General features: G+C 35.8%; 1 protein-coding gene across 7 annotated transcripts in view; it reads left to right on the forward strand.

Moving 5' to 3' along the window:
* Positions 1 to 12,321, forward strand: part of Pds5b (PDS5 cohesin associated factor B) — a 138,889-nt gene that overhangs the window by 44,037 nt on the left and 82,531 nt on the right. For 6 of the 7 annotated variants that reach the window (XR_004109703.1, XM_031338845.1, XM_031338847.1 and 3 more), the window contains exons 4-7: positions 767 to 853; positions 953 to 1,050; positions 1,712 to 1,838; positions 8,049 to 8,129. Coding sequence is in view for 5 of the 7 variants with exons in the window: in XM_031338845.1 (XP_031194705.1) it covers positions 767 to 853; positions 953 to 1,050; positions 1,712 to 1,838; positions 8,049 to 8,129 (393 nt within the window). In the remaining 2 variants the exon portion in view is untranslated. Of the gene's footprint in view, positions 1 to 766; positions 854 to 952; positions 1,051 to 1,711; positions 1,839 to 8,048; positions 8,130 to 8,795; positions 8,960 to 12,321 lie in introns of those variants that run through there. The other variant, XM_031338848.1, reaches the window with a different exon arrangement.

A 12,321-nucleotide genomic window follows, 5' to 3' on the forward strand; every position in this document is an offset into this window, starting at 1 on the left:
GAACTCAGAAATCTGCCTGCCTCTGCCTCCTAAGTGCTGGGATTAAAGGCATGCGCCACCACTGCCTGCAGAAGCGCTGTGTTTTAAAGGGTGCTTTCTAAGTATTTATGAGATAGTTTTTCTTCTGATTAGCTCCAAGTTCCATTTTTTTCTTTTTTCTTTTTGTTTCCAATAGTGCCACATCTGTTAGTATTATGTGTTAGAAAATTGTCAGTCTCTATCCTTACCTTTTGGTCTCAGTTTTTTATTGGCATGAACAAACCCTTATTGAACATTTGGCTTATTAGGAGACTATGAATGAATTGATAGTTATTCCAAACTTCTGATAGAGCTAGATGCCAAGTAATTTCTTTTTTGTTGTTGTTGTTTTGGTTTTTTTTTCGCCACCACTACCAGTTAACCAACTAACCAGGCTAATGAACTCAAGACCTTTGGAAGAGAAGTCACTGAACCATCTCACCAGCGTCCAAGTAATTTCTTTTAGGTAGTAGAGGAAGGGCTTATTCATGGAGATTATGTTTTGTCAAAGCAGCCATTTTAAAAGGATAGAAAGTTTTTATAGTGTGGGGATTAAAGGTGTGTACCTGGCTAATCAGGATCTTTATGTAAAGTTGTACTGTAAAAAAATTCTGCCCTTTTCGTTCTTTACAATTTTTTCTGCCATGTTTACAAAGTTGGTAAATAAGCTGTAGCTAGTCCTACTAGTGTAATGTATATTTCCTTTTAGCATTCACAATCTAACCAAAACTTTTTTTTTTTAAAAAAGGATATATTTATGTTTATAACAAGGCAATTGAAGGGACTAGAAGATACAAAGAGCCCTCAATTCAATAGGTATTTTTATTTACTTGAGGTAAGCAATACATTATTACTTGAGATGGTTTTTTTGTTCTTGTATATTTTTAGCAACTAATATATTTACCTTTTCCCTGCTTTTACTTCTTTCTTTTAGAACATTGCATGGGTTAAATCATATAACATATGCTTTGAATTAGAAGATAGCAATGAAATCTTTACTCAACTATATAGAACATTATTCTCAGTTATAAAGTAAGTTGATTTTTAAATAAGTAACACTTCTTTTTAATTGTAAAGCTTTGCTGTTTACTGTGAATCCACATAAACTTGTTATAAATATTGCCTTAACATTATAAATTAACTTAGAATTATTCTCTATACAGTTCTAAATGAATAGAATTTATTATATATTTATTTGTTAGAAGAGCAAATTAGACTAAGTTTTTTGAGTCTATTCTTTGTGATTACATACTGTGTTAACTTTTTGTTGTCATTGAGATGGTCTCACCATGAACTCTGGCTGTGCTGGAACTCTTACAGAGATCAGCCTGCTTCTGCTTCTCGGTTGCTGGGATCAGTGGCATTCACCATCACATCTGGCTTATTTTGACCTTTTAATATATCTTGTTGGTTAGAAGTTTTTATCTATAAAATTTAACAGAATTTTAAAATACTTTGTCCAATTTAAGATGAAACTAAGATTACATTTCATTTAACTACTTTGGTTGTAAGAATGGCTAAAATTAGGGGGAAGTAATTTAGTAATATAGTTGAATAAATACATTTTTATTATTGTAAGACCATAGAGAAAGAAGCTTAAATGTAATACAGACTTATCTCACCACTTTTTAAAAGTACAATGTTTACTACTATCATATCTCAGTTGAAATAAAATAACTGTTTTGGGTTACAGCAATGGCCACAATCAGAAAGTTCATATGCACATGGTGGACCTTATGAGCTCAATCATCTGTGAAGGTGACACAGTATCTCAGGAGCTCTTAGATACAGTTTTAGTAAATCTGGTACCTGCCCATAAGGTATGTGAAATGTGTCTAAACCCTATTTAATTAAGAATTTATTTTTATGTTATAAATAGAATTTATACTGCTTTAATCTTAGTTTTGTAAACTTTACTGATTGAATAATATTAAGATACTTGTTTAAGATATAACAAAACTTATATTTTTTAGTCCACAATTGAATGAAGAAATAATGAATTAGTCTAATTCATGTGTTAAAATATTTGTGGTCAGTGAGTTTTTTAGAGGATGCATTTCTCACAGTTCTCAGGCCCAAAAGAAATTTGGGACTAAAGACTATCTGTGGTGCTTATTAGCATACCAAAGCGGATGCTGACCTCTAGGCTCTCTGAGCACTGCAGATACCTGTTACCTGGCACCCTGGGTCCTCTTACCCTACTCTGGGTCCCCCTGCCCTACTCTGCTCGTTCTCACATAGCCTTTCCATTTTGACCATGTGCTCTTTGTGCTCCTTTGTCTCTAACTTCCCCTCCCTCTTCTCATGGCCTGGTCCATTCTGCTGATCATGTTCAGCATACTACTTTCTCCCTGCTCTGGATTCATCCAAATGCCTCTGGCTATGCCTCCTAAGTATCTATAATAAAAACTTTCCCCTCAGCCATATCTTGGAGAGGTCATATCCTCATTTTTCTGGTGCTAAAACCCCCACTTTATACAGGAGTGGGTTAATAGCTGCTTGTATACTGCTATATAACTTTATGTGTTGGCACATGGAACCAGTTGGAACCTTAGTTGAAAAGTTGGCATAATATAGAGACAAAGAGGTTATGATCAGTGATTTTACCTGAAGTGTGTGCATTTCCCCTGTATATGTATGTATGTTTTGTCTTTTGAAAATGTCCAAATCTGGTTAGCAGTTGAAATGACAGTTGAATGATTGAGAAGAGGTTGAATTTCAAGAGAGGAACATAGAAATTACCAGTATAAACAAGCATTTGTTTAAAATTTTTTCTTGTTTAAATTTAAGGGCTCTGGCTGGGCATGCCTTTAATCCCAGCACTTGGGAGGCAGAGGTAGGCAGATTTCTGAGTTCGAGGCCAGCCTGGTCTACACAGAGTGAGTTCCAGGACAGCCAGGGCTACACAGAGAAACCCTGTCTTGAGGAAAAACAAACAAACAAACAAAAAATTTAAGAGCTCTGTAGCATGATACTGACTTAGTCTTACATTATATTGGCACAAATAATCCTTCATTGGAAATGAACTTTTAATTTATAATTTAAAATATATGGGAAATCTGTTGATGCTGAGAGTAAGCAGGATCAACAATAAGATTAGATCTCAAAAGTTCAGATACATTTATTAGATGAAAAATCAGAGGTATTGATATGGGTTCCGATTGCCTTCATCTAGTCTAGTCTATTGCTATTCAGGTGTCTGATTTGCCTTTTCCTAATTTTGCTCAGCTCAGCTATATACCTGTCACTGTGAGAAGGAAGGCAGGAGGTAGAGTAGAGATTAGATCCCCTGGGAACATACCGAATTCTCCCCACACATATTGCAGCCCTTCCTGAGGCACATAGTACATCCTCCTGAGGTGCAGAGCGCCTCCTTTGTCTTTAGGGCCCACATTGTTAGGATTCCTGTTATATTATCATTTGAAACAACTGTAAATTCTGATAAGGGGCACACTCTGAGGCAACCCACGAGGGAGCTTGGCCTGTTGTCTCTAGCCTTTAGCTCTCTGTGGTTTGGTAGGAGGGCCAGTATCATGAAAAAGTCCATTTGTAAGGAAAAATAAATAAGCACTTTTTGGGCAGTAGGGTATAGTTCAGTGGTAGCTCAGTTTGCATTAGCGTGTGTGAGATCTAAGTTTTAATTCCTAGCCCCACTTAAGTGACACTATACAGAAATGGACTTCCTGAGGCCTGTTTTCCTTGGCCCACTGCACAGAGACACTTGTAAGAAACAGAATGCTGAGATCTGACTTCTCTGAGATTAGCTGGAGTCTTCTCATTAGCTCCTTACAGTTTAATCCTTGGCTTAGTCTGCTTAGCTTAGAGGGAACAGCTTTGGGGGCAATTTCTCCTTTTCAGTCATTTGTAAAATTGTAGTTCTTTACACCTTAGTGAACACTTTTGAACTGAATAACATATTCAAACAAAGTTGAAAACAATGCTTAAGTGGAATAAAGATACAGTATATTTTAAATTAATTAAGGGCATCAAAGTAAGAGTTAAGACCACTGAAGATGCTCAGTATTAAAGCTTTGTGACCTGGAGTATGATCCCTGGGGCCCACAGGAGAGAACCATTACTGGAAAAATCATTACTGGAAATTGTCCTTTGACCACCATATGTTTGCAGTGGCATGTGTATGTTCACACACACCACATACTCTCCAGATATATAGAATAGAATAAAAATAAGAATTAAAAACTCACAATAACTGGACATATAAAATTACAATTAGGAGAAAAAGTTATTAGTGAAATGTGGTCTTTAGGTTAGTTGAATGTAGACTGAAGTGTATTAGAATTTTAAGGATTTTAAGAGAAGGAAGATTGGCAGTAATGTAAACAACTTGATTTTACCACATCACACAGGTTGTCACATTGGACTGGAGATTAATCTAGTTTGTTGATGATAAGAGAAACAGCTAAAATACAGCCATGGAAAGGCTGATTTGTAAAAGGCTAAGAAAGACTTGACAGGCAACTAAAACTAAAAAAACAAGAAAGTTAAATTATATTAGTATTATTGACAGAGCCATAGCTTAGTTGGTAAACTGGTTTTGAATCCAAGTTTGATCTCCCAAGCTCACTAAAAAAGGCCACATATAGTATTGTGTATTTGTAGTCTTGGTGCTGGGGTGTTGGTGACAGATGGATCACCTAGCCCAACCTGCTGAAGAGAAAAACAGAGAAGGAAAAGAAGGAAGAGAAAAAAGGTGGTTGGTGTCTAAGGAGTGATACCCTTAGGTTGTCCTCTTGCCTCATACATGTACATACATATGCGTATATTACTCCTTCCTGTTTAGAACATGTGTCCACACATGCACACAAAATATTGTACATAGCAGGTTTTTGAGACAGGACCTCATGTATTCCAGACTGGTTTCAGACTCATTTTGTAACTGAAGTTAACAATGAGTTTTTGATTATTTTATCTTCACCTCTTGAGTGCTCCTAGGATTACAAGTATGTGTTACCTTACCCAGGTATATAGTGCTGGGATCTAACTTAGACATTCCCTCATGTTAGGCAGATACACTACCAATTGATATTTATCTTGAGCCCTCATATAGTCTTTATTGGATAAAGGCATAGTTTTTCCTATATAATACCTAAAGCAGAAATTGATGATGAGTTAGGAAGAGAATGAAACATTCACTATTTATTGGGTCCATTTAAAGTTCAGACCAGGGGCTGGTGAGATGGCTCAGCGGTTAAGAGCACTGACTGCTCTTCCAAAGGTCCTGAGTTCAAATCCCAGCAACCACATGGTGGCTCACAACCATCCTTAATGAGATCTGATGCCCTCTTCTGGGATGTCTGAAGACAGCTACAGTGTACTTACATATAATAAATAAATAAATCTTTAAAGTTCAGACCAAGGGTTTTTAGAAATACTGAGATTTGAAACATAATACTACAAGCTTAATGTCAAGCATCATTAATTTGATAAATTGTAATGACAACTTTCTGGTGCAGGAAGTCATAAAACATAAGAATAAAATATACAAGCAAAATAAAGTCAGTCAAGTAGAAATGAATGAAATAAGAAAACAGTGACATTACTTGGAAACTTCAGTTTGTAATTTGAAAAATATATTACGCAAAATTATAGCAAATTGAATCAAAGAAAGGGTGATATCAATATATAGTTAAAATGAACAAGAAATATGAAGACCATTAAAGGACAGTTTCATGAATAATAATTTCTGTGAATACATTTGAAATTAGACTAAACTAATTCTCAGAAAACTCTCACTTGCCACAGTGCATTAAGCAATAAAAAATTACTTGATCTTGAAACTACTTAGACTATGTAGGCAGTGATGGCACAGCAACAGCAGCAGCAACAACAAAGTGTTTAAATAATAATAAAGGAACCCAAGCTGATTGTGGGAAAACTTCCATTGACTATTTATGGAGCAAACAGTCTAATGAATAATCAGGAGAATTTTAGAGTATAGGAAAGGGAGACAGAGTGTCAGCTCAGTACCATATGTGAAGAGAGAGGGAGTCACAGATATAAGCCCCATCTTCCTGAGGAAATCTGCAAGATCTAATGCACAAGAACAGATGGAGGGGTTTCCTTTGTAAAACTGACTTGCAACTTCAGTAAGAAAAGTTACAGTAGTCACTTTCAGAGTGGCAGAAAGTAACACTATTAACAACCAAATTGGCTTTGTTTCTAGATACACAAAGATGGACTAATATCCACAAAGATTAAAGAGACAAAAAGCCTTGAAAATATTTTCATATGATATTACTCAGAGAAGTACAACAGTACCCAGAAAAATCAGAAAAGACTCTAACTGTGGTAGATTTAAGATTGATAGAAATATGTTAAAACAAATTTTCATTTGTAACTTTAACAGATAAGATATACTTAGCAGATCAACATATGACCTTAGAGTTTATATATTACCTTTGTGCCAAGCCATTGTAGCTGGCTGACAAAGCACAGAAGAAGGCTTTTTTTTATTAGATATTTTCTTTATTTACATGTCATGTGATATCTCCTTTCCTGGTTTCCCCTGAAAAAAAGAAAAAAAAAAAACCCTGTTCCCTCCCCCCTCCCCCTGCTGAACAACCCACCCTCTCCCACTTCCTGGCCCTGGCATTCCCTTACACTGGGGCATAGAACCTTCACAGGGCCAAGGGCCTCTCCTCCATTGATGATGGATTAGGCCATCCTCTGCTATACATATGCTGCTGGAGCCATTAGTCCCACCATGTGTACTCTTTGGTTGGTGGTTTAGTCCCTGGGAGCTCTGAGGGTACTAGTTAGTTCATATTGTTGTTCCTCCTAAGGGACTGCAAACCCTTCAGCTCCTTGGGTCCTTTCTCTAGCTCCTTCACTGGGGACCCTGTGCTCAGTCCAATGGATGGCTGTGAGCCTCTACTACAGAAGAAGGCTTTTAATAAGTTGAGAGATTTGCTGTTTTTAGAATATAAGACAATGTCATGATGACTTCAGTTTTCTCCGTATGGATCTATAATCTAATCAAATAGAGCAGATAATTTGACAAATGGAATCTAAAATTCACACAAAGGAGCAAATGGCTCATAATAGCCACATAATTTTGAAGAAGAATAAAGAAGTGGGGGCTTGCTATTAAGATTTTTCTTTCATGTCTTTCATTTATAATTAGGTAATATGGACAAAGGGGTATCTGAAAGTAATGGAAAATTTATATATGGATTCATATTTATTTTAGAAGCTTAGAATATGCTACAAATCATTAGGAGATAATTGACTATCAGTTGTGTTAAGGTAGTTGACTACCGTATGAAAAATAAATCCAGATTATTCATCCCATACAGAAACATTACAGGCAAAGATCTAACTCTGAAGTGAACTGCACACAAACCAAGTCACAAAAAAGATTTTGTGTGTGTGTGTGTGTGTGTGTGTGTGTGTGTGTGTAGGCTAGAAGAAGGCACAAGTTTCCCTAGTGCGAAAGTTAAGGGTTGAGAGCTAACTGATGTGGGTGTTGGGAATTTGGGTTTTCTGAAAGATCAATAAGTGCTTTTATCCCTGAGCTGAGCTGTCACTCCAAGATGCAGTCAGCCCTCTTTTGATGCTTTGGTTTTTCTGGACCATGTAACACTATATTTGTATTCATCTGAACCAATTTGAATTGGGGATGATATTTAGGGTGACTAAATACTACTTTTATCTAATAACCATTAATTAACCATTTCTATTTGGCTAATCTGTTATGAAGGAGATCTGAAAAGAATGTAGTTATTTTTGCTGCAAAAAGATCTTGTGATCTAATAGGCTAGAGTTTTCTAAGAAAAGTCACTTTATCTTCTTTCTTTTATGGATATGTCTCTCGTTCCATTTACTTAAGAGTAGCTTTTAAAATACAAATAATATTTTGCTTTTCATAAGTTGAAGTGCAGAGCTGGGGTTATATTCTGTACAGTAAGCCAACAGTAGGAAACTCTGGATGTAATCCTCACCTCTGCAGACAAATGAACATGGCTAGTTATGTAAATATATATAATACAGATACTATTTGTGTTTTCCAGAACTTAAACAAGCAAGCATATGATTTGGCAAAGGCTTTGCTGAAGAGGACTGCTCAAGCTATTGAACCATATATTACCAATGTAAGTATCACAGTTGACTCTAGAAGGAGTAAGTTGAGAATATAAAGACCGTTGGAAGCAAATCTCAGCAAGTAGCTTACACTGTTTAAGTTTCTATTGCTGTTTATCCAGTGAGAGTTCTATTTCCATTCTCCTCTCTTAAAGTTTTTTTTAATATTTTTGAGAAGGCTAAATCTTGTCTGTGCCTTTATTTGTTTCTTTCAGGTTCCTAGAGACAACAGCTCCCTCCTTTTTGATTAGTAAATAAAGTTTCTAGTGTTAGCAATAAGTTAAAAGGTAATTAGATAAAACAAATGGTACTTGGTACTATTCAGAGAAGTTGCTTACATCTTTTTGGAGATGAAATTGATTTGTGGAGTAAGATGGCATGAACCAATATTTGACCTAGAAACCAATTTAAGACCTAGAAATTGAAGGCAAGTATGACCGCAGTAGCAGTTTGGTAGAAGTTGCTTATGTATTGTTATTCCAGAGAGAGATTTCTATAAATAGGCCTTTTCTGAAGAAGAGGGAGATTGGCAGTGACATGAACCCTTTTAAATATTATCCTTAGGAGTGACTATCTTGTATTAATTTTAGAAGGAACAGTTTCTTAGCCATGTCACTTATATTAAGCTTTATTTTCTCTCCACAGTTCTTTGAGCTGTGTCACTGCAGGTGGCACCATCCATATCATGCTGTATGTGAATGGTGACTGCCTCTTGGAGCACAAGTCTAGAGTTCAGTGTTAATGATAGCCCTGGACTTGTTGAACAGTTCTTTCTACTTGCCTTCTGTTCTCACCTACCTCCAAGCAGCTAGAAGGATGTAAATCTGTCTGCTTGAGAAAAGTGAGACAGTCTTTTATTCATATGTATTTTACTAATCCAAAGTTTATTGAAAGAGAATTTTTTGTATTACATAGAAGTTTAAGATGAGGTTATAAAAGAGATGCCATGAAAAGTAACGTGCACTAGCAGACAGCCTGGTAATCCTGCTTTTGGTTCTGATCTCTAAGAGTTCTAGCATGTGACACTTCAGGATAATAAAATTTATTTTGATAGTTAACTTTCAAAATCAGAGGATTAATGCTATGACTTATCCTAATAGCCCAGGGCTATCCATGTGTTCCAAAATTTGTTCACAGTTTTTCACTCATGGGTATTGCTTGACATTGAACTGCCTTTATCATTATTGACTTTATTGGTTTTATTGGCACTCCAGGGATGCAGACCTAGACTTAGGCTTTGTAATTATACCTCACCTTTGCTTGTTTCAAGTGCTTCTGAATTTAATATTTCCATTCTCAGTCTAGTACAATGGGGGAGCCCTGCCTGAGGTCTTTTATTTAAGCCAACACCTCCAAGTGAAATGTGTTTTGATGCCTTTTCCTAAGATTTAGGAAAATAAATATTTGACTGAGTAATTAAAGGAAAATGAGTAAAATGATGTTTACTGGGACTATATGATTTAGGTTGATTATGCTAGTCTTTGAATTTGGGGGTATGTTTGAAAGGCAATGAGCAATAAGAAAAAAGCCCAAGGCAAATTTTCAGCAATCTCAGATAAATAAGTGTAAAAACACTGCCCTGTTACATTAAGTTCCTGTTGTTCTTGCCTATAGAACTAGATGATCTCTTTCCCACATGCCCATAGTTTTGTTGTCCTCTTTAGAATTTGGGGGTAGGCAAAGGACAGTAGACTTATCCATTACCCCTAGTCTCTGTTCAGTTATGTACTTATTTCTGGTACCTTTTTCATTTATCCTTAAAGGTCTTTCTGTTGTGTGTGTGTGTGTGTGTGTGTGTGTGTGCGCGCGCGCGTGCGTGCGTGTCTGTCTGTCTGTCTGTCTGTCTGTCTGTGTGCGCCTGCACAAATGTACATGTGTGTTGTATTCATGTATATGTGCCCACCCATATGGATGTTGTATATGGTATATGCACATGTAGAAGCAGAGTGCCTTGATGTTGGGTGTCATCTTCAATAGCTCTCTTCCTCTTAAAAATTATTCATTTTTAAGGCAGAGTTTCTCGTAGGACCTGGAGAGTGACAGTTGAGTGAGACTGGATGTCCAGTTAGCCATCAGGGTTTTTCCATTGCTACCTCCCCATCACTGCTTTTATAGGTGCATGCCACTGGACCTGTGGATGCTGGATATTCATGCCTTACCTCCTCATGGTTGCACAGCATATACTTTGCCCACTGACCCATCTCTTCAGCACTACAGGCCATGGTTGCGGTTTCCTTTGTTTTTTATTCCTTGCTTTATTTGAGAGTAGTAATGAAGTCATTGGGAATTGCTCTTGTCCCTCCCTCTAAGTCAGTTCCTTATAAGCCTTATTTTCTACTTGAGTTTTGTGTACTTATATATGAACTCACTTGTAGTGAGTTGAATGGTGGTGTAGTATAAGATTAGTGCAGTAGTAGGGTCAGTCTTCTTTGTTTATGCTAGGTGAGGTGATAGACAGTACTTCCATTCCTCATGGAGCATCAACAGGAGCAGGCACTCAGGTGATGATCCTGTTCACCTCCTTTCACAGTGTGCATATTAACACGCTGAGCTCTGTTCCTTGTGTGCTGTTTCCTCTGTATATGAATACTGGAGAAATAAATCTGTGTGCTATAGTCTTGTTTGGTTTTAATCTTGTAATGCCTTACTGTATTGATCACACTGACCACAAACCAGTAGGCATAAGTTTTACTCCTGCCTCTTGAGTAGCTAAGAGTACAGGTATCTCCCATAATGCCCTAGGGACTATTTCTTTCCAAAAAATAGAACGGAGAGGTAGCTCAGCAGCTAAGAATACTACTGTTCTTCCAGAGGACACAGGTTCAATTCCTAGTACCTACATCGTGACTCATAACCATCTGTGACTCCAGTTCCGCGGGATCTGATGCTCTCTTTTAGTCTCCAAGGGCCAGACACACACGTCCACAGAAAAATATGCAAGCAAAACACTCATCAATAAAATAAACTTATAATGTAATTTTTAAAACTAGAATTAGTTTGTAATGTAACAATATGCAAGATGAAAAGAAAAGCAAAACAGACTCAAAAGGTACATAATGACAATTCAGAAAATTTTCGTAAATTTATTACTTTTTACTTATATTTTTATCAGTTCTTTTTAGTAACACATAGTATAGTTCAAAATTACTGTGAACTAAAAAGATCCTTGCTGAAACAAAAAAATCTTTTTCAAGTTTTACTGCATTATAATGACAAAAGTTACATGATTTCAATTTATCTGAATTTAACACTTAAAAAACATTTTAAATAAATAGAATTAAATCACATTCTTGTTTTCCTTTTGTACCTCAACTCCTCCCAGCAACCCCCTTCAATACCTACAATATCTTTTTTGTCATATTCTTTAAAATTTATAAAATATTACAACAATAAAAATGAGTATTATAAAAGTTGTTTGATATAAAACAACAATCAATTTAACAGTCTTATGTAGATGCTTGTCTACGGCAATACTGAAAATACATACGTTTTTCTCAATATAAATTTTAAATAACTCCAAACATATTACCTGTATATTTCAAAATAATACATCACTACTAATATTTTCTTAAATGAACATAAATATATAAAGTGTTTTTGTTTTTGTATTTGTTTTATATTTAGTAGAGCTTTAAATCTTGGATCTTACTGTGGTAACTTGATACAAGAATTACAAACATCAAGCAAAACATTCAGTCTTACTCTTTGTTGTTCTCTTACAACTCCCCTCCCAATTTAATTGTCTACATTTCTTTTGGGCATATAAATACTTTTAAAATATGTAAGCTGTTCTGAAAACGATAGTAATATATTGTAAAAACATGAAATAAACAATACTACTAATAGAGAGGCTGAGATAAGAGATGGAAGATCTCAAGACACTGTTGTACACAGCCAGACACTGTCACAAACAAGCTGAAAGTGTATATGGATTGTATAATATGGGACCTTTTTCTCCAGTTATCAAATTAGAGAGACCATTGGATGACAGTCAACAAATTTCTAATTCCTCATGTTTTTTGATTTCAATCGATTAGGATATGTTGGTAATATTAATTTTCATACTAAGATATTAAGAAAAAGTAATTGTTATTTCCTGTTGTTGTTATGAGAGGTAGAATTAGGTTTGTGTGGGTTTGTTGAAAGATTACTTTCTTCTTATAGGGTGTATGCTGATGTTTTCTGTCTATTATCCTTTGTAGG

This window comes from Mastomys coucha, unplaced genomic scaffold, assembly GCF_008632895.1.
Source record: "Mastomys coucha isolate ucsf_1 unplaced genomic scaffold, UCSF_Mcou_1 pScaffold22, whole genome shotgun sequence".
In the NCBI taxonomy this organism is placed as follows: domain Eukaryota; kingdom Metazoa; phylum Chordata; class Mammalia; order Rodentia; family Muridae; genus Mastomys; species Mastomys coucha.